General features: G+C 53.2%; 3 protein-coding genes across 3 annotated transcripts; 2 read left to right on the top strand and 1 right to left on the bottom strand.

Annotated features, from left to right (window-relative positions):
- Nucleotides 1-5,680, top strand: vps16 (VPS16 core subunit of CORVET and HOPS complexes). Its single transcript, XM_080519579.1, has 24 exons — nucleotides 1-135; nucleotides 814-902; nucleotides 984-1,075; nucleotides 1,385-1,513; nucleotides 1,598-1,742; nucleotides 1,812-1,927; nucleotides 2,008-2,130; nucleotides 2,217-2,272; nucleotides 2,351-2,440; nucleotides 2,554-2,725; nucleotides 2,804-2,935; nucleotides 3,018-3,145; nucleotides 3,234-3,269; nucleotides 3,386-3,494; nucleotides 3,581-3,715; nucleotides 3,816-3,924; nucleotides 4,011-4,108; nucleotides 4,417-4,521; nucleotides 4,611-4,688; nucleotides 4,762-4,848; nucleotides 4,929-5,011; nucleotides 5,090-5,186; nucleotides 5,264-5,367; nucleotides 5,448-5,680. The coding sequence occupies exons 1-24, from the start codon at nucleotides 86-88 to the stop codon at nucleotides 5,581-5,583; spliced, it is 2,499 nt and encodes an 832-aa protein (XP_080375705.1). The 5' UTR covers nucleotides 1-85; the 3' UTR covers nucleotides 5,584-5,680.
- Nucleotides 5,681-6,259: 579 nt separating this feature from the next.
- rgn (regucalcin) lies at nucleotides 6,260-8,361 on the top strand. Its single transcript, XM_080519861.1, has 8 exons — nucleotides 6,260-6,297; nucleotides 6,874-7,085; nucleotides 7,169-7,351; nucleotides 7,430-7,524; nucleotides 7,604-7,718; nucleotides 7,792-7,923; nucleotides 7,998-8,152; nucleotides 8,234-8,361. The coding sequence occupies exons 2-8, from the start codon at nucleotides 6,923-6,925 to the stop codon at nucleotides 8,282-8,284; spliced, it is 894 nt and encodes a 297-aa protein (XP_080375987.1). The 5' UTR covers nucleotides 6,260-6,297; nucleotides 6,874-6,922; the 3' UTR covers nucleotides 8,285-8,361.
- A 978-nt stretch (nucleotides 8,362-9,339) lies between these two features.
- Nucleotides 9,340-15,718, bottom strand: fmnl2b (formin-like 2b; the record flags this gene model as incomplete). The annotated part of the gene is made up of 28 exons (XM_080519529.1): nucleotides 9,340-9,428; nucleotides 9,529-9,652; nucleotides 9,734-9,832; nucleotides 9,900-10,001; nucleotides 10,100-10,260; nucleotides 10,333-10,462; nucleotides 10,685-10,765; nucleotides 10,858-10,926; nucleotides 11,014-11,248; nucleotides 11,329-11,531; nucleotides 11,599-11,723; nucleotides 11,989-12,009; nucleotides 12,169-12,354; nucleotides 12,451-12,554; nucleotides 12,634-12,872; nucleotides 12,956-13,057; nucleotides 13,137-13,286; nucleotides 13,361-13,471; nucleotides 13,565-13,639; nucleotides 13,741-13,834; nucleotides 13,975-14,051; nucleotides 14,167-14,293; nucleotides 14,361-14,504; nucleotides 14,580-14,663; nucleotides 14,763-14,839; nucleotides 14,962-15,042; nucleotides 15,148-15,231; nucleotides 15,602-15,718. The coding sequence occupies 28 exons, from the start codon at nucleotides 15,716-15,718 to the stop codon at nucleotides 9,340-9,342; spliced, it is 3,291 nt and encodes a 1,096-aa protein (XP_080375655.1).
- Nucleotides 15,719-16,873: the final 1,155 nt, after the last annotated feature.

Genomic DNA, 16,873 nt, shown 5'->3' on the forward strand with positions numbered 1-16,873 from the left:
CTCAGCTGACTGAGTGACGGGGACCTGAGCTAAAAGCTAACAGAGCGTCTTCATCCTCCTCCTCCTCCTCGGCCCAGGAGGAAACATGGCCTTCATCACAGCCAACTGGAACCCGCTGGGAGACGCTTTTTATCGGTCAGTTTGTCTCCGGTGTTCAGGATAGAAGCGGCGAGTGGCAAGTCTGCTCGAGCTCACCTGACAACGGTCGTTCGCTGCTAGCTCACTGTGTGGCATGTTGTTGTTTACAATAAGATGGAGCTGTGTGACATGTTAATAGTGTGATGGAGCTGTATGACATGTTGTTTAAAATAGTATGATGGAACTGTGTGACATGTTTACAGTAAGATGGAGCTGTGTGACATGTTGTTTACAGTAAGATGGAGCTGTATGACATGTTAATAGTGTGATGGAGCTATATGACATGTTTACAGTAAGATGGAGATGTGTGACATGTTTACAGTAAGATGGAGCTTGTTTACAGTAAGATGGAGCTGTGTGACATGTTAATAGTGTGATGGAGCTATATGACATGTTGTTTAAAATAGTATGATGGAACTGTGTGACATGTTTACAGTAAGATGGAGCTGTGTGACATGTTGTTTACAGTAAGATGGAGCTGTATGACATGTTGTTAATAGTGTGATGGAGCTATATGACATGTTTACAGTAAGATGGAGATGTGTGACATGTTTACAGTAAGATGGAGCTTGTTTACAGTAAGATGGAGCTGTGTGACATGTTGTTTACAGTAAGATGGAGCTGTATGACATGTTGTTAATAGTGTGATGGAGCTATATGACATGTTGTTTACAGGAAGACAGAGCTATATGACATGTATTGGAGCTTGAAGGATGGACTGAGAGACAGTTTGGTGGCTGCAGCACCGTATGGAGGACCTATAGGTAATAAAAACACACAAACACACACACAAACATGTACCCTATCCCTTTGACCTGTCTGTCTCTGACCTGTGTCCCCCCCAGCTGTCCTCAGAGAGCCTCTCCGCCGGTCCCCCAGCTCTCGCCCTCAGTTAGAAATCTTCTCCTCATCCGGGGTGTCCATTACAAGTTTCCCTGTGAGTCCACACTCTGGTTACATTACTGGCTGGAGTTACTTTATTGCCCGTCTCACCTCCCTGTCCCTCTCACCTCCCTGTCCCTCTCACCTCCCTGTCCCTCTCACCTCCCCGTCCCTCTCACCTCCCCGTCCCTCTCACCTCCCCGTCTCTCTCACCTCCCTGTCCCTCTCACCTCCCTGTCTCTCTCACCTCCCCGTCTCTCTCTCCTCCCCGTCTCTCTCTCCTCCCTGTCCCTCTCTCCTCCCTGTCTCTCTCACCTCCCTGTCCCTCTCACCTCCCTGTCTCTCTCTCCTGCCTGCCTCTCAGTGGAAGAGCGGCCCGGTGGTCCAGCTGGGCTGGACGGTCAGCGATGAGCTGTTGTGTATTCAGGAGGACGGATCGGTCCTCATCTACGACCTGTTTGGGTCTTTCAAGAGACACTTCAGTATGGGACAGGTCAGTCTTAACCAGCTAACTCACCACTCCAGTATGGGTAATGCTTTCACTAATCCTCCAGTTTCCTGTGTGTGGTTGGAACAGGAAGTGGTCCAGTCTCAGGTGTTGGAAGCCAAAGTGTTCCACTCTCCTTACGGCACAGGCGTTGCCATAGTAACGGGCTCTGCCAGGTTCTCCCTGGCAACCAACATAGATGATCTGAAGCTCCGCAGGTTACCTGAAGTTCCAAGTAAGACCGGTTTGTCCCACTCATTGTTGTCTCTGACCCGACTGTCTCTGACTCATCTGTCCTTCTCAGGTCTGCAGGGGAAGCCGTCCTCCTGGCTCGTCCTCTCTCAGGACAGACAGACTAAAGTCCTCCTGTCGGTCGGGCCTGAGCTCTTCATCCTGGACAACACGTCCTGCACTGCAGTGGTGAGACGGGCAGGTCCTGCTGAGACGTGACAGGTGAGTTACCTGTCCATTCGACCAGCTGATTGTCTCTCTGTCCTCAGTTTCCTCCGGGTCTCAGTCCTCAGACGGGAAGCATCGTCCACATGTCTGTGTCCTTCAGCTATAAATATCTGGCTCTCTTCACCGACACTGGACATCTGTGGACCGGTACTGCCAACCTGCAGGTGAGCTCCTCCAATGAGCTGCCGGACTTCTGCCCTGAGTGGGCGGGATTAGAGCGCATGCCTGACAGGCGCTTCTTTTTGTGCAGAAAAAACTGAGTGAAGTTGAAACCAAGAGGCCAACCAAACCCAAACAGATGCTGTGGTACGTTTACCAGTCGCACGAGCCGCCTGCCTGTCTGTTGACTCATCTGAACCCGTCTCGTGCTTCCTTTCCATCCAGGTGCCGGAGACCGCAGAGCCAGCAGCCGTCAGTGGTGTTGATGTGGGACCGGCTCCTCCTGGTGGCCGGAGTGTGTAACGACACCATTCAGTATCCTTTCAGTCCACACTGGAGAAACCACCAACTCCTCCTTTTTCACATAAATGTGGATGTGTTGAAGTTCTCCTGGGTCTATTAAAGTGTGATCTTTGACCTGACCTCAGATTCCCGATCGAGGACCCGTGCGTCCTCGTTGGAGAACTGGACGGAGTGCGGATCATCAGTTCGACCACTCAGGAGCTGCTGCAGGAGGTCCCTCTGGTGTGTCAGGACATCTTTAAGATCGCCTCCATGGCTCCTGGAGCGCTGCTGCTCGAGGCCCACCGGGAGTACGAGGTACCGTGTCACAGCGGTGGAACCATGCAGTGGTACGGCGGGACAGTCCCGCCATGTTTTCAACTGTCTTCTGTCTAGAAATCCAGTCAGAAGGCTGACGACTACTTGAGGGAAATCAAGGAGCAAAGCATGCTGGGAGAAGCAGTGCGACAGTGCGTGGAGGCCGCGGGCCACGAGTACGACTCCAGTACCCAGAAGTCCCTGATGAGGGTGAGACGGCTGTCGTCTTACGTGGTTAAACGTTTCCTCGCCTGGTCTGGTCTGTGGTGTCACGCTGCGTGTCGTCCACCAGGCGGCGTCCTTCGGGAAGTGTTTCCTCACCGACTTCAGCCCCGATGCCTTCGTGTCCACCTGCAGAGAGCTTCGAGTTCTCAACGCCGTCAGAGACGCCGCCGTCGGCTTGCCGCTGACGCACACTCAGTATCCTCTCACTGCACCGCGGCATCATGGGAAATGTAGTCTGCATGTGTCCTGGAGTGAAGCAGTATTCTTTAACCTCCCACTTCAGGTTCAAACAGATGACGGTCCAGGTGCTGATCGACAGGTGATTCAATCGTCTCTCTCTCTCTCTCTGTGTGTGATCACCTGTCTCCCTCTCACCTCCCTCTCTCCCTCTCCCGCTCACCTCTCTCTCTCTCTCTCTCTTGGCGTCTGTCTCAGGTTGGTGTATCGACAGTTTTATCCGTTAGCGATCGAAGTCTGCCGCTACCTGAAGATTCCTGATTATCAGGGAGTGAGCCGGGTCCTCAAGCACTGGGCGTCCTGTAAGGTAACCTGTCTCACTCCGGCCTGAACCGCTCACCTGTCTCACCTGTCTCACCCGTCTCACCTGTGCGAGGGCTTGTGTGTGTCCAGGTGCAGCAGAAGGACTTGTCGGACGAGGCCATCGCCCGGGCCGTGTGCGTGAAGGTGGGAGACTCGCCTGGAGTCTCGTACTCGCACATCGCCGCCAAAGCCTACGAGTGTGGGCGGACTGAGCTCGCCATCAAGGTGCCACGACACGCAAGCCATGCTGTTTTTAGTCGCGTGTCTGAACCCCGAAGACGGCTGACGCTAACGCTGACGCGACCGATCACATGCTTGTTTGTAGTTGCTGGACTTCGAGGCTCGATCTGGAGAGCAGGTCCCTCTCCTGCTGAAGATGAAGAGGAGTCAGCTGGCGCTCAGTAAAGCTGTGGAGAGCGGCGACACCGACCTCGGTGAGTCCTTTAGCCCCGCCCCCTACATGTCTGTTGGCACCATGGTCTCAACCTGATGTGTGTGTGTGTGTGTGTGTGTGTGTCAGTGTACACGGTGGTGAGTTACCTGAAGAACGAGATGAACCGAGGAGATTTCTTCATGACTCTGAGGAACCAGCCAGTTGCCCTCAGCCTCTACAGACAGGTACTCATCTTCATCACGCTCGTCATCACACACTTCCCAACATGTTCAGTTTAAACCTTCACCAGGCAGGAAGTGAGGCTCAGCAAGTCGGAAGTAACAAAGAAGTTAAACACATCAAACGGGAAAATATTCTATTGTATAAATATATAGTATTGTGACGTTGCTGGTTGCAGAGCGACGTAGGGGTAAATCCATTTTATATTATTTACTTATTTTATATATATATATTATTGTGGGTTTTCATTTGAAGGAAGGTCACACACAGACACACAATAGGTTGTATTCTAATCCCAGGTTGTGGTTTTCAGTTCTGTAAGCTGCAGGAACAGGAGACTCTGAAGGATCTGTACAATCAGGACGACAATCATCAGGAGCTCGCCAACTACTACGTCAGCGCCAGCTACAGAGAAAAGGTACCAACAACTTCCAATGAATGGCGACTTCACCAAACATCCGCATTACTCACTGTGTGTGTGTGTGTGTGTGTGTGTGTCCCCTGCAGAGGTTGGAGAGCCGTCTGTCGCTGCTGCAGAGCGCCGTGGACGAGTACAACAAAGCGAAGAACGAGTTTGCAGTGAAGGTAAAGTGTGTGACAGAGACGGTGAACGCAGGCCGAGCTGCCACTTTGCTTCATGCTCCGTTTTGCTCTTCAGGCCACGGAAGAGGAGATGCGACTCCTCCGATTCCAGCGCAAGCTGGACGACGAGAAGGGGGCGGGGCTTCTTGGCATGTCGCTGCAGGTTTGTGCGGATGTCGGCGCCGTGAAGGAAACGTGGCTCGGCAGTAATTAACGTGTGTGTGTGTGTGTGTGTGGTCTCAGGACACCATGGAGGTTCTGCTGGCGTTGGGACTCCACAAACAGGCCGAGCAGCTGTACAGAGACTTCAAGGTTCCGGACAAGAGGTGAGACGGCGACGCCACGTTTCTCGCTCTTCTGGAGTGTTGTGATTGGTTCACCGACGGCCCGCCTCTCCTGAGCAGGTACTGGTGGTTGAAGCTGAGGTCTCTGGCAGAGAAGGAGGAGTGGGACGAATTAGAAAAGTTTGCCAAGAGCAAGAAGTCTCCCATCGGCTACCTGGTAAGAAGTCCCGCCCCGTTAACTTTAAACAGGTAAAAAGCTACAATTCCCCGACATCTTGGCCGTTTCTTCTTCAGGCATTTGTTGAAGTTTGCATGAAATCCAACAACAAGTATGAAGCCAAGAAGTACGTTTCCAAGGTGACGCCCAAGCAGAAGGTCAAAGCTCACCTGGCCATCGGGTAAAACACGTGACGTCATCACACAGGTGAGGTATCGCGATGAGACCGGTTGGCTCACGGCGCTTCGGTCTGTCCATCAGAGACCTGGAGGGCGCCGCCGACGCCGCCATCGAGCGCCGGAACGAATCGGAGATAGGGGCGGTCCTGTCCAGGTGCTCCGCCTCCGACCGCCTGCTGATCGACAAGCTGAACCGAGGCGCCGCCGCCAAGAAGTGAGCTCGATTCGGCGTACCGTTACCATGGCAACGCGTCTTTCTGCTTCGTCACTGTTTTGTCTTTCTGTGTTTGTGCCTCAATAAAAAGCTCCACGAAGCTGTGCTTCTTTTCTAAAGACTTTGTCTCCCTGTTGACATTTTTTTCCTCGTGTGGTTTAAACTGAAGACATTCAAACCGTGAAGGAATGTGACATTTTGTAGTAAACGGAACAGTAAACAAGCCAAAATTGGGAAATTTCTTTCTTTTTGTGCTCATGACCATCTGCGATGCTATACCTCAGCGTGACATTGCATGAGGCATGACATTGCAGTGCCACAAAGGTCACAAGGCACAAGGGTCGTTTATCCAAAGAACAAACTTCGACTAAGGTGTGTCATGATGACTCCCCCCAATAAGTACAGAGTTCATCTGACTTATCAGCCTCTTAAACATTATTTCAGACATTCAGAGACTGAATGAACTCACTTCTGAGGAAAAACCAAAAACATAGTTTCTTCGGTCAAAAAGCCTGTTGTGGGTATCAGACCAGTGGAAATCCTGCTGTGGTCTCTCCACCTTATCCATAAATTATTAGATTAAATAATGCTGTTGTTGAACTGTGGCCTGGATGTGGTGTGTTTGGTCAGGGTGGGCCGGCGGGGGGGGCGGAGCTATTAGCTCTTTAATAACTGGGGAAGGCGGTTTGTGCTCGGAGTTCAGCAGGAGCCGCAGCAGGTGAGTTTAATCGCTCAGAAAAGTTTGAAGTTTCAACATGCATGCTGTCCTGCACGAGCCCGGTGAGTTTTGGCACGTGAAGGTAAGTATGACGGCACGTCACTGCCATGGAGAGGCGCGTGCACGTTCGTTTTTGGTGGAAGTCTCTGTGCAAGTGAAGCGCCTCTGCTCACGTGACATCCTGGGCATGCGCAGTAGTGCGGTTTGTTTCCGGAGAGTCGGTTGTTTTGGCTTGTTTTGTTTACTTACTAAGATACACAATGTAGAAGGTTAATAGAATAATAGAATAGAAATAGAATAATAAAAATAAATTCCAGTTCAACCCAAAGGTACAATTTGATCCCTACATTATTTATAGTCAAAGCTATTTTTTTAATGCAGAATCACACAAAATATAATAAAAATCAGCATTAAGGTACAGGTTTTTTTTGTTTTTTAAATCACATGCAACAGTCTCCATTGATTCTAGTCTGAAGTAACTTCACCTGTCAATTCTTCCAGTGTATACTGTATATTATACAGTACTTTAAGTACCATGAATTGTAAAAGCTGTCTGTCTTGTTTCCATGGAAACAGTATAACAGTGGACGTGGTTCTTCTGCTTGCCGATTGGTCCAGAGCCGCGATGTCTTCGGTGAAAGTTGAGTGCGTTGTGAACCCGGGCACTGTGCTCGGCGAGGGCCCGGTGTGGGAGGAGTCGGATCAGAAGCTGCTCTTTGTGGACATCCCGGGTCAGAAGATCCATCGCTGGAGTCCCTCGACCAATCAGATCGAGAGTCTCGGAACAGGTGGGCCAATGAGCTCTTTGGTCTGTGTTGCGCCCGACGCTGTCTGCAGCTGACCCGTGGTACTCTCACCCGTCTCGCATCAGATGACATGGTGAGCTTCGCGATTCCTCGCCGGTCGGGTGGTTACGTGGCCGGTGTGGGACGCAGCATAGTGGCGGTTGATTGGTCGACCAAGAAGACGACAACACTGGCAACGGTCGACGAGGACAAGCCCAACAACCGGCTGAACGACGCAAAAGTGGATCCTGCCGGACGCCTGCTGGCAGGTGTGTTGTCTGTTCTCTTGTTCGCCTGCTGCTGGCCGTACAGCTGTGTTGCCATGGTAACAAGGGTCATGTGTTCAGGTACGATGTCGAGAGACGAACTGCTTGAGGAGAAAAAAGGAGCATCTCTGTATTCTCTCACCTCTGACCTCACGTTGACCAAACTCCTGGGCCAGGTAACCTCACCTGTCTCCGTTTACCTGTCCGCCTGTTTCTTTCCGAGCCTGTCTCACACCCCGCCGGTCCGTCCCTTAGGTGGACTTATCTAACGGGATGGACTGGTCTCCGGATCAGCGCACCATGTTTTACATCGACAGCTTGTCTCTGTCCGTCGACGCCTTCGACTACGACGTGGTCACCGGACAGTTGGGTGAGTTGCCGTGGAACATCACGCAGACCACAGGAGGTGCGGAGCACCTGTGTTCACATCACCTGTTGCCCAGGTAACCGCCGTGTGGTGTACCGTATGAAGGAGGGGGAGGGGCTTCCCGACGGGATGACACTGGACGCAGACGGCCGTCTGTGGGTGGCGTGCTACGACGGAGGACGAGTAATCAACATCGATCCTGCTACTGGTCAGTGATGCTGGTTATCTCCACGCTCCATATGCACAGTCACACCTGAGCATGCATGTGTGATTTCCTTGCAGGTGTGCGACTGCAGACCATCACTCTGCCGGCCATGAAGACCACTTCCTGTTGTTTCGGCGGTCCAGATTACTCCGACCTCTACGTGACCACCGCCTCCCTGGGCCGCAGCGAATCAGAGATCAAACAGCAGCCGGATGCCGGCGCCACCTTCAGGGTGAGTGCAGCGCTCACCTGCTCACCACCTGATGTCCTGAATGGGGTGATTGTGATGGGTTTGTGTGTGTGTGTTTCACAGGTGAGGGGACTTGGGGTCAAAGGTCGACCTTCACATTCATTCGCTGGGTGATGAGCAGGAGTCGAACCATCAGCAGCCAATCAGAGCTCAAATTGATGAACAGTTTTATCTTCGTAACCAATCAGAACACATGAAACTCAATAAAACAAGATATGTTGACATCATTGTGTGTTGTGGAGAATTGTGGGTAATGGGCAGGAAGTGGGTCACGTTCCAGCCACTAAACTGGTTTGATGCTGTGTGTGTGTGTGTGTGTGTGTGTGTTCAGCATGCTGACACTGCAGAATAATTGAAAAACTCCATTTAATGCACTTTTACACTGGAAGACACAAAGACGGGGTGCATTTTATTTATACACCTGAAGTGCAGAATCACCACCAACAAACACAGAACGAGCTACACGCTTCTACAAAAACGTCTGTACACGTACGAAAAGGTTGTGCTGACTTTCTTTCTTTCTTTTTTTTTAATTGGAGGAGGGGAAGGGGGGGTGCATTGTTGAAATTAGACTGCAGGGACAGTTTTCTGTTCGCTCTCCCACATGGATCCGCCCTCGTGAGCACGAGAGTGTGTGTACATGTGGAAATGTGTGTGCGTGTGTGTAAGATGTCGGTTCCGTAAACAGTCTTCAGAGTTGCAGCTCTGTTAGAGACGATAAATACAGTGGAACACAGTAGAATAGAGTAGAACCCTGTACAAAGATCCAGTTAGAGCCGAGGACCAGAAGCAGGACTTAGATCCAGATGTGCACGCTGCTTTTCAGGTGTCCTGGTGCTCCACAGTGCCACCTGCTGGAGCTGATTGAAACACGAGGCACTGAGTTTTTTGTTTTTTTTGTGTTTTTTTTTTAGCACCATGATGGATTTAGTGTTTGCACTGTGACCAGTGGTCTTCTTCAGCGGACATCCAGCTTCAAACGAACTCCAAAGTGTCTTTAAAGTGCTCTGAGGAACTGTTCTCTGGACACAAACCGATGATTTAAAAAAAAACCCGAAGAAAAACAAACAATCAAACAAACCCAAAACAAAGAAATTTGTTCAATCAGAAATGTTCAAAGTGCCGATTGGTCCCGTTGATGTGGAGCAGCGGTCGCCGTCCCCCGTCGCTCAGTAGTGCTCCTCGGCGTGGGCGGGGTCGCAGAAGAAGCGCGAACTGCGTTTGGCTGATCGGGCCGTGAAAGGGACGGTCTTCAGAGCTGCAGACACACACACACACACACACACACACACACACACACTCAGTCAGACACCAGCTCAGACAGCTGCTGAGACGCTGACCCATGACGTCACGTTTACCAGTGATGATGTCCTCGATGGCGCCGTCCTTCCCTTCGTAAACATGGCGGCTGTCTTTTCCCTGCCGTCGTCTGAGCTCGGTGAGCAGTTCCTGCTGCTGACGTTTCCCCCGGTGAGACGGAGACTAGAGAGAGAGAATAAGAATGATAAAATAATAAATAACTCAAGTCAGTGTGACGACGTCACGTGACGACGGGTGTCTCACCTTGGTCTCCTCCTCCTCATGCTGTTGCTCCTCCTGCTCCAGTTTCTCCAGCAGCATCTGCTCCTGACGCCTCCTCTGCTCGTTCTCCTCCTCGGCCAGCTGAACACAGAAACACGTCAGGAGGGAATCTCTTCCTTCTTGCCGCCCGGCCGATCGCGCGACTCACCCTGTAGGCTTTGATGAACCGAACAAAGATGGGGAAAAAGACGGACGGCGGCATCGTCTTGGAACTCTCGCCGAAAAACTTCACCACGTCTTCAAACGCGTCCTGATGTGTGGTGAACACACACACACACACACACACACGGTCAGAGACACAAGGATTACGGTGTGTGTGTGTGTGGTGACAGTGTGTGTGTGCTGGACCTGTGCGATGCGTGCGTCCTCCTGCAGTTTCCCGAGCCGCGACTCGTTCCTGCTGATGAAGTCTTTGAGCGTGGCGTTGTGCGACACGCTGAACTCCCTCCAGGTGAGCTCCATGCCGCGCTGCAGCTCCTTCACGTCACACAGCACGTTCTCCAGGCTCACTGGGCACAGGTCAACGGGCGGCGGTCAGTCCACCGCGGGACACGCAGCGCCACCCAGCTGTCAACACTCACCCGCAGCAGCTTTGTCCACGTAGTGAAGCTCGTTGTAGAAGAGCGACACGTTCGAGTATTTTTCTCGGACCACGTTGCCGATGTAATGAAGCAAAGTCTGTTTCCTGTCCGTCGACTTGGTCTCCAACAGCTACACAAACGCACAAAGGAAATACACAGTTGAACCTCTGTTAATATCGATACTAGTTAAGTTAAGTTAAGTTACTTGATTTTGTTGTTTGTTTTTGGTGAGTCTTCTGGGAACATCAAATCTCTGCAGGAAACCCGGCACATGTCGAGTTCACCTGGAATGACCTTTGTCGATCCTTTGCAATCAAAGCGTTGTCGGGAGACGCGTCGGTTTAGGACTTACCAGGTCTAAACTCTGCAGTTTGAATCCGTACACGGCGCCCCGCTTGCTGCTGTTCATGTAGTTTCCCAGGGCCAAGATAATCTACGACGACAGTGAGTCTGTGAAAACCTCCAAATGCAAGAAAAACTCACTCCAATCAAAAACAATTCCACATTCGCAGAAGCAGCACTGACCTCCAGGATCTTCTTCAACTTCTGAGAGGATTTTATTGACACAGACGCTGCAATCATGGCATGAAGTTGCTGGAAGACAACACAGAGAGGCGGGTTACCCTGACCTGTCTGTATCTCTCGCCGCCGCCTGTCTGTGTGGCCGCCGGCCGCTCTTACCGGGGTCAACATCTGGACGTTGTCGGTGAAGTTGCCCATGAAGGTCATGATGGACATGCGCTGGCTGAGTCTCTCGATGCGGCTGAACTGCATCATGAAACGGTCTTCGTCGCACAGGGCCTCCAGAGGTTTTCTGTCCCTCTCGTATTGCCGCAGCATCTTCACCTCCGCCTCCGTCGGCAGGAAGCGCATCAAGCACTCCACGAAGTCCACGCGGACTGTCCGTAGGTCAAACCTGCACGGCCAATCAGAGCCTGTGAGAGAAAGTTTCAATTCGACCAGCCGGGTGAAGCGTTCGGGACCAGTGAGACCTACGAGTGGATGGCCCGGCAGATGAGCTCGGAGCTCTGGCCCGCCTTCCTCAGGGTGATGGCCAGGTTCTTGGCTCGGTTCGCCTCCAGCAGGGAAACTTTGGACGGGACCTTCTGGGGGAGCTTCTGCCGGGACAGCGTGAGGTCCACGGCCGGACCCTGAGCCTTGGTCTTAAAGAGCTCCTCGAACTCCTCCACGTCCAGGTCCTGAGAGACAGACGGTCAGGAAGCCCCGCCCACTGACCCGTTAACCTCATCCCAGTCAGTCACTTACCTGCAGGATGGACTCGTCGTCGATGTCGTTGAAGACGGTTCCGTTGATCTGACTTGGCTTCAGAGCCACCCAGTTCAACACGGGCATCCTGAACTTGGTCTGGATCGGCTTCTTTATCTTCACCGCTAAATGGAACAAGTGCGATACGGAGGTGAACAAAACGTGAGGACGTCTCATGCTGCGTGTGCACAGACGTCACGTTCTTCTCTGAACGAACGGCCGTGGATGTTCTGACTGTGTGGCGGGAATCTGAACCGTGCGGTGTGTTTTTTTCACAGGTGCTGACGGGGAATCAAACACGGGACATTATAAAGTCGGCTAATCACAACACAGAGGCCGTTTCTGGGGGCGGGAGGATGTGGGGAGGCAAGCAAACTGAAGTCAACGTACAGAATAACTTGAGAGGACCCTCTGTAAGCAGCGGGAGAAAACAAACAGCGCATTAGCAGCCACATTCAATCACTGTCACCACGACAACAGGCGGCTGTGGATCAGGTCGCAGCCACCAGTTTTGGCCTCTTTAATCAGTTGAAATAGCTGCGTCATTTCTGCCGGGGACTCCGAACTCACCCGCCAGTCCCGAGGTGAAGATCACCGTCGGCGAGCCGCCCGACCCCGGGAGGGGTGGCGCCACGGGCGGAAGAGGCGGGGGCAAGGGGGCAGAGCTCAGCTCGCTAGTCCGACAGGGTGGCGGTGGGGGAGGAGGGGGAGGTGGGGGTGCTGGGGGCGGAGGAGCCGGGTACGGCCCATTGGAGACTGCATAGAGGGGACAACATAGGCAGCCGTCAGTGCGAGGGGCAACTTCTGTGGTTTGTTTTTCCTCTTGCCTCCGTCCGGAAGTGTGAAACTCACGTGTGCCAGGCATTGGTGGTGGAGGAGGTGGAGGGGGTGGGGTTTGATCACCTGGAGCCCCGCCCAGCCCTGGCCCCATGCTGTGATAGGCTACAGTCTCCGGGCTGCAGAAAGCAAGGAGGCGAGGGTCGGCGAGCTGATCTGACCGTAAAGTGGAGTTCTCTTCAGAATGGAGTTTCTTACCTGGGCGACAGGTTTACACCTGGCGGAGGAGACGGGGAGGCGCAGTCTGCCACGCCTCCGTCCCCTTCCCCTCTTTGGGGCTGGGGAGCTCCGGGTCCCCCGGGGCCACCGGGGCCGCTGGCCTGCTGGGCCTCCTGAGCCTGGCGCTCCAGGCGGCTCTGACGTCTTATTGTTTGGTCCTTCTCGCGGACCATCCGCCGCAGCGTGTGAACCTGGGTGTTGGCGCTGGCGTACACATCCTGCACGGGTAACGGGTGGGGAGCGGCGGTCAGAGCGAAGCATCACCACCAGCACCGTAATCCAGATGATGCTGGTCACTCACCCGCATCTGGTCCAGCTCCTTGTTGGTCTGCATCAGCTGTTTCTCCAGTTCCACGATCTTCAGCATTGCCTCGTTCTCCACTTCCAGGACGCGCTCTGACATCTGAGAGAGACAGACGGGTTACACCTGTCTGTGCTCTCCGTCCGTCCGCCCGTCCCTCCGCCACCCGAGTCTGTCTTACCGTGGACAGGTTCTCCTCCAGCTCCTCCACCCTCTCCAGAGCAGCAGTTTTGGTCTCGGCATCCTCCAGCAGCGTCCCAACGTCGAACACGTTGTCCAGGTAGGCCTGAATCTGGACCTGCAGCCTGTCGCTCTCCGTGTGCTTCAGCCTCTGCAACGGGAAGCGGAGGTTAACCCGGCGTGCGGTCGGGGGGGCGTGTGCAGACGTGGGTACGGGTGTGCTACCTCCAGGTGTTCGTCCAGGTTGAGCTTGGTGAAGTCGTACTGCAGGTGGACTCTGAAGTTCATGTCCTCCACCGAGTGAACCACAATGTTGATGAACTGCATACAGGCCACCTGGTGTGAGACAAAGTGTTTGTGAGATTTGGCTCAGGCTTGTTTTCAAATCACTGGTTTTGTTTTTGAATAGACAAAACAAAGAAAAGTCACCAAGAAGTCGATGTTGTCGTCTTCGTTCTTAAAATGCTCCATCAGCTTTTCAAAGCGCATCGACTCGGAGCAAACCTGCAATTAATGAGTCAGTCCATGAGCTCACTGAGGACCGTTCAGTGGTTGTTGACGATGTCAAGAATCACGACGCGGAGACGCTCGCAGTGTCATCGTACCGTCTTAAAGTGGTCGAAGGCAGACAGGATGATCTCGTGTCCTCCCCGAACCAGACAGACGGCCGCCAGCAGCTCCAGAACCAGAGCTTTGGTCCTGGTGGAGAATCGGAGAGCCAACGTGTTATTTGAGATGTGGAACTCATAGTTTCACTGTGGACATGTTTGTTGTCGTTTTACTTCTGGGAGAACTTTAGTTTGAGCACGTGTGTGATAGTATTTGTCTGTAGATACTACCTGGGGTTCCTGTTGTTGAGGCTCAGTGCGATTTCGTTGACGGCGTGAGGATGTGACATCACCATATTGAAGCCATACTGAGGAAGACGAGGACACGCGAGGCGATTCAGTGAGAAACGCGGGAGAAGCGTCAACTTGTTTACATTCTCTCTTCACGCCTCGGCGGTCACAGATGCGCTTTGCGTGGATTACCTGGTAGTTCATGATGGCTCTCAGACACATGATGCAGACGTGGACGTCGTCCTTCTTGCAGACGAGCCGCGAGTTCTTCAGAGTGCGTCGGCTGGGCAGCGTGTTGGAGCGAGTCACCAGGGCGGAGCTGGGGAGACATGGCGGGTGAGCGGCGGGACGGGTTGCGTCAGGATTCAGCCCAGACGTCTATCTACCTGATGGAGTGGCGAGCCGCTCGAGTGACGGACGCCGACGGAGACGGGAGGCTGCAGTCGCCGTGGAGATCCTCGATGGACCGACTCCAGGGAGAGTCGATGGAAGACACCTCGCCTCCAGTGTCCGACTGCTCTCCGTCAAACCTGGACGGCGAGCAAAGGGTCAGTGTTTGTCCGGCGGACGCACTGTTCACTTCACATTGAAGGTCCCAGACTCACGTGACGGCGTACTGAGCGAAGGAAAGGTACTCCACGAGAACGTCCAGACCGCGATTCTCCTCGTTCAGGAACTCTCGGACCCACCTGGAGGTGGGCAGACGGGAGAGGCACAGACGGGTGAGGCACAGACGGGCGAGGCACAGACGGGCGAGGCACAGGCAGGCGACGGCTGCGAGGCTTTACCCAATGTGGTTTGTTCGTAGAGAAATCTCCAGCTCTCTGAGCATCTGAGTCGACTCCTGAACCCGTCGTCTGAACTTCTGCAGGAAGAAAATAAAATAAAAAAAATAAAAAGTAATTCAAGCAGGTGAGCCACAGACATCGCACTGCAGCCCCTGTTGATTTTGCCACTTACACACACGTATTCGCTTTTACATCTCACCTTGCGTGTGACTGCTGGGTCGAGGAAACCTCTCAGCTTCTGGATGTAAGTATGGGGAGGGTTCTTCACCTGGAACCTCTCCTACACACACACACACACACACAGAGTGAACCCCCGTTCACCGGTTTTACCTGATCCGTATGTCCTGAAGTTCCGACCCCGAAAACTTAATTGGCAGCAACTCACCTGGTCACAGATTAGCTCCCACTTCTTCTCGTTGTCATAGGAACGCAACAGACGCACCTTGTCAGGCGGCAGGTTCATGGAATTCTGAAACGCGAAGATGGGAGACGGTTTGATGTTGTACATCCATTAAGACAGTTTTCAAGGACTCTGCAGCTCCTCCGACATCAGACCAAACAAACGGCATCGTCTGGAAATTCCCAGGAACTGGATCCACGTCAGACCTGTTTGGTTTGATGAGTGTGGAGCAGTGTGACGTGTGTGATGTATACATGTGTTGTACATGTGTTGTATACACAGGGGTCGATGCGTGTGATGTTTGTAGCTGTGTGCACATGTGTGCATGCGTGTCTGTTGTATGTGCATGTGTTGCGTGTGGCTGTGTGTACATGTACGACGCGGTGTGTGTGCATTGTGTTGTGTGCGGCCGTGCAGGTGTGCAGTGTGGTGCTCTCACCAGGGCGATGGAGAACCTCTCCTCCAGCTCGGCCGGGTCGGGCATCGGGAGTCGAACCGGCGCGGCTCTGGACCGGATCACCGCCAGCTGGCTCTCCATGCTCTCCGCGTTCCCCATCACACACACTCTCCCTCACACACACACACACGGAGGACACACGGACACACAAACAGCAGCAGCCACACTGCGAACACACCCACCTACAGCCGCACGAACATGTGGTCGGCCATCACAGACGGGCGGTGGAGCTGCGCGCGGCCTGCCTCTCTCTCTCTCTCTCTACGTCGGTGTCTCTCTCTCTTTATCTCTGTCTGTATCCTCCCTGTCTGTCCTCCTCATACGATGGAGACCACCTCCCTCCTCCTCCTGTTCTGTCTCTTTGTCTCTCTCCACCGCTGCCGCTGAGGATGAGGAGGATGAGGATGCTGCTGCTGCTGCTGCTGCTGCTGATGCTGATGATGATGCTGATCCTGATCCCGACGAAGCTCCGCCGCCGTGTGTTGCGTGTGCGTCAATATCAAATGTGTGTGTGTGAGCGCGTGTCGCAGATCAGCCGGTTAATCCTCCCCCTCTCCTCCCCCACATGAAGAAAGAAAGAGAGAGTCGACCTCCCCCCCCTCTTTGTCTCTCCCTCTCTCACTCTCCCCCCCCCTCTCTCTCGCTCTCTGTCAGTGTGGAGCTCGCTCGACCCCCCCCTCCTCCCTCTCTCTCCCTGCTCCTCAGACAATGAACCTTCTGCTGCCACAGGCTCCACCCACCACACACACACACACACACACACACACACACACACACACACACACACACACACACACACACACACACACACACACACACACACACACACACACACACACACACACACAAAATAATCTGAGCTGATGTGGAACTTCTTTATTTTGTAAACATGTAAAAGCATCACCTGAAGAAAACAAAAAAAAAGAAACTTTGCATCAACATTGTTTCCATTCTGAAGACTCACGCATGAACTTTGATCTTTCAGATTATATCATGTGATCAATGGAGATCTCGACCCCCCGCAGAGCTTCCCTGGTGCCTCCGGATCAGATCGGGGCACCTGCCGGCTGTGATGGAGCTCACCTTCCTCAGGTCAGAGCGGCCGACCAATCAGAGTGCAGCACGGGACCACAGCGGTCTTGTCTCCAGTCCTGTGGACCTCAGAAGACACAGCAGAGCGGCGTGAACCCAACTCTGATGAATGGAGTTGACAGTGAAGGCCGCCCCCTAGTGGCAGGCAAGGAGAAGATCAGG

This window comes from Blennius ocellaris (genome assembly GCF_963422515.1).
Source record: "Blennius ocellaris genome assembly, chromosome: 24".
NCBI lineage: Eukaryota > Metazoa > Chordata > Actinopteri > Blenniiformes > Blenniidae > Blennius > Blennius ocellaris.

What these genes read in the sequence shown, in the direction of transcription:
- vps16 (XM_080519579.1), top strand. Translation starts at nt 86, where the DNA reads ATGGCCTTCATCACAGCCAACTGGAACCCGCTGGGAGACGCTTTTTAT. An exon ending in CCGGTACTGCCAACCTGCAG is followed by an intron (nt 2,131 to 2,216) that starts GTGAGCTCCTCC and finishes CTTTTTGTGCAG; the next exon opens with AAAAAACTGAGTGAAGTTGA. An exon ending in TTCTTGGCATGTCGCTGCAG is followed by an intron (nt 4,849 to 4,928) that starts GTTTGTGCGGAT and finishes GTGTGGTCTCAG; the next exon opens with GACACCATGGAGGTTCTGCT.
- rgn (XM_080519861.1), top strand. Translation starts at nt 6,923, where the DNA reads ATGTCTTCGGTGAAAGTTGAGTGCGTTGTGAACCCGGGCACTGTGCTC. An exon ending in TGACCAAACTCCTGGGCCAG is followed by an intron (nt 7,525 to 7,603) that starts GTAACCTCACCT and finishes TCCGTCCCTTAG; the next exon opens with GTGGACTTATCTAACGGGAT. An exon ending in CAACATCGATCCTGCTACTG is followed by an intron (nt 7,924 to 7,997) that starts GTCAGTGATGCT and finishes ATTTCCTTGCAG; the next exon opens with GTGTGCGACTGCAGACCATC.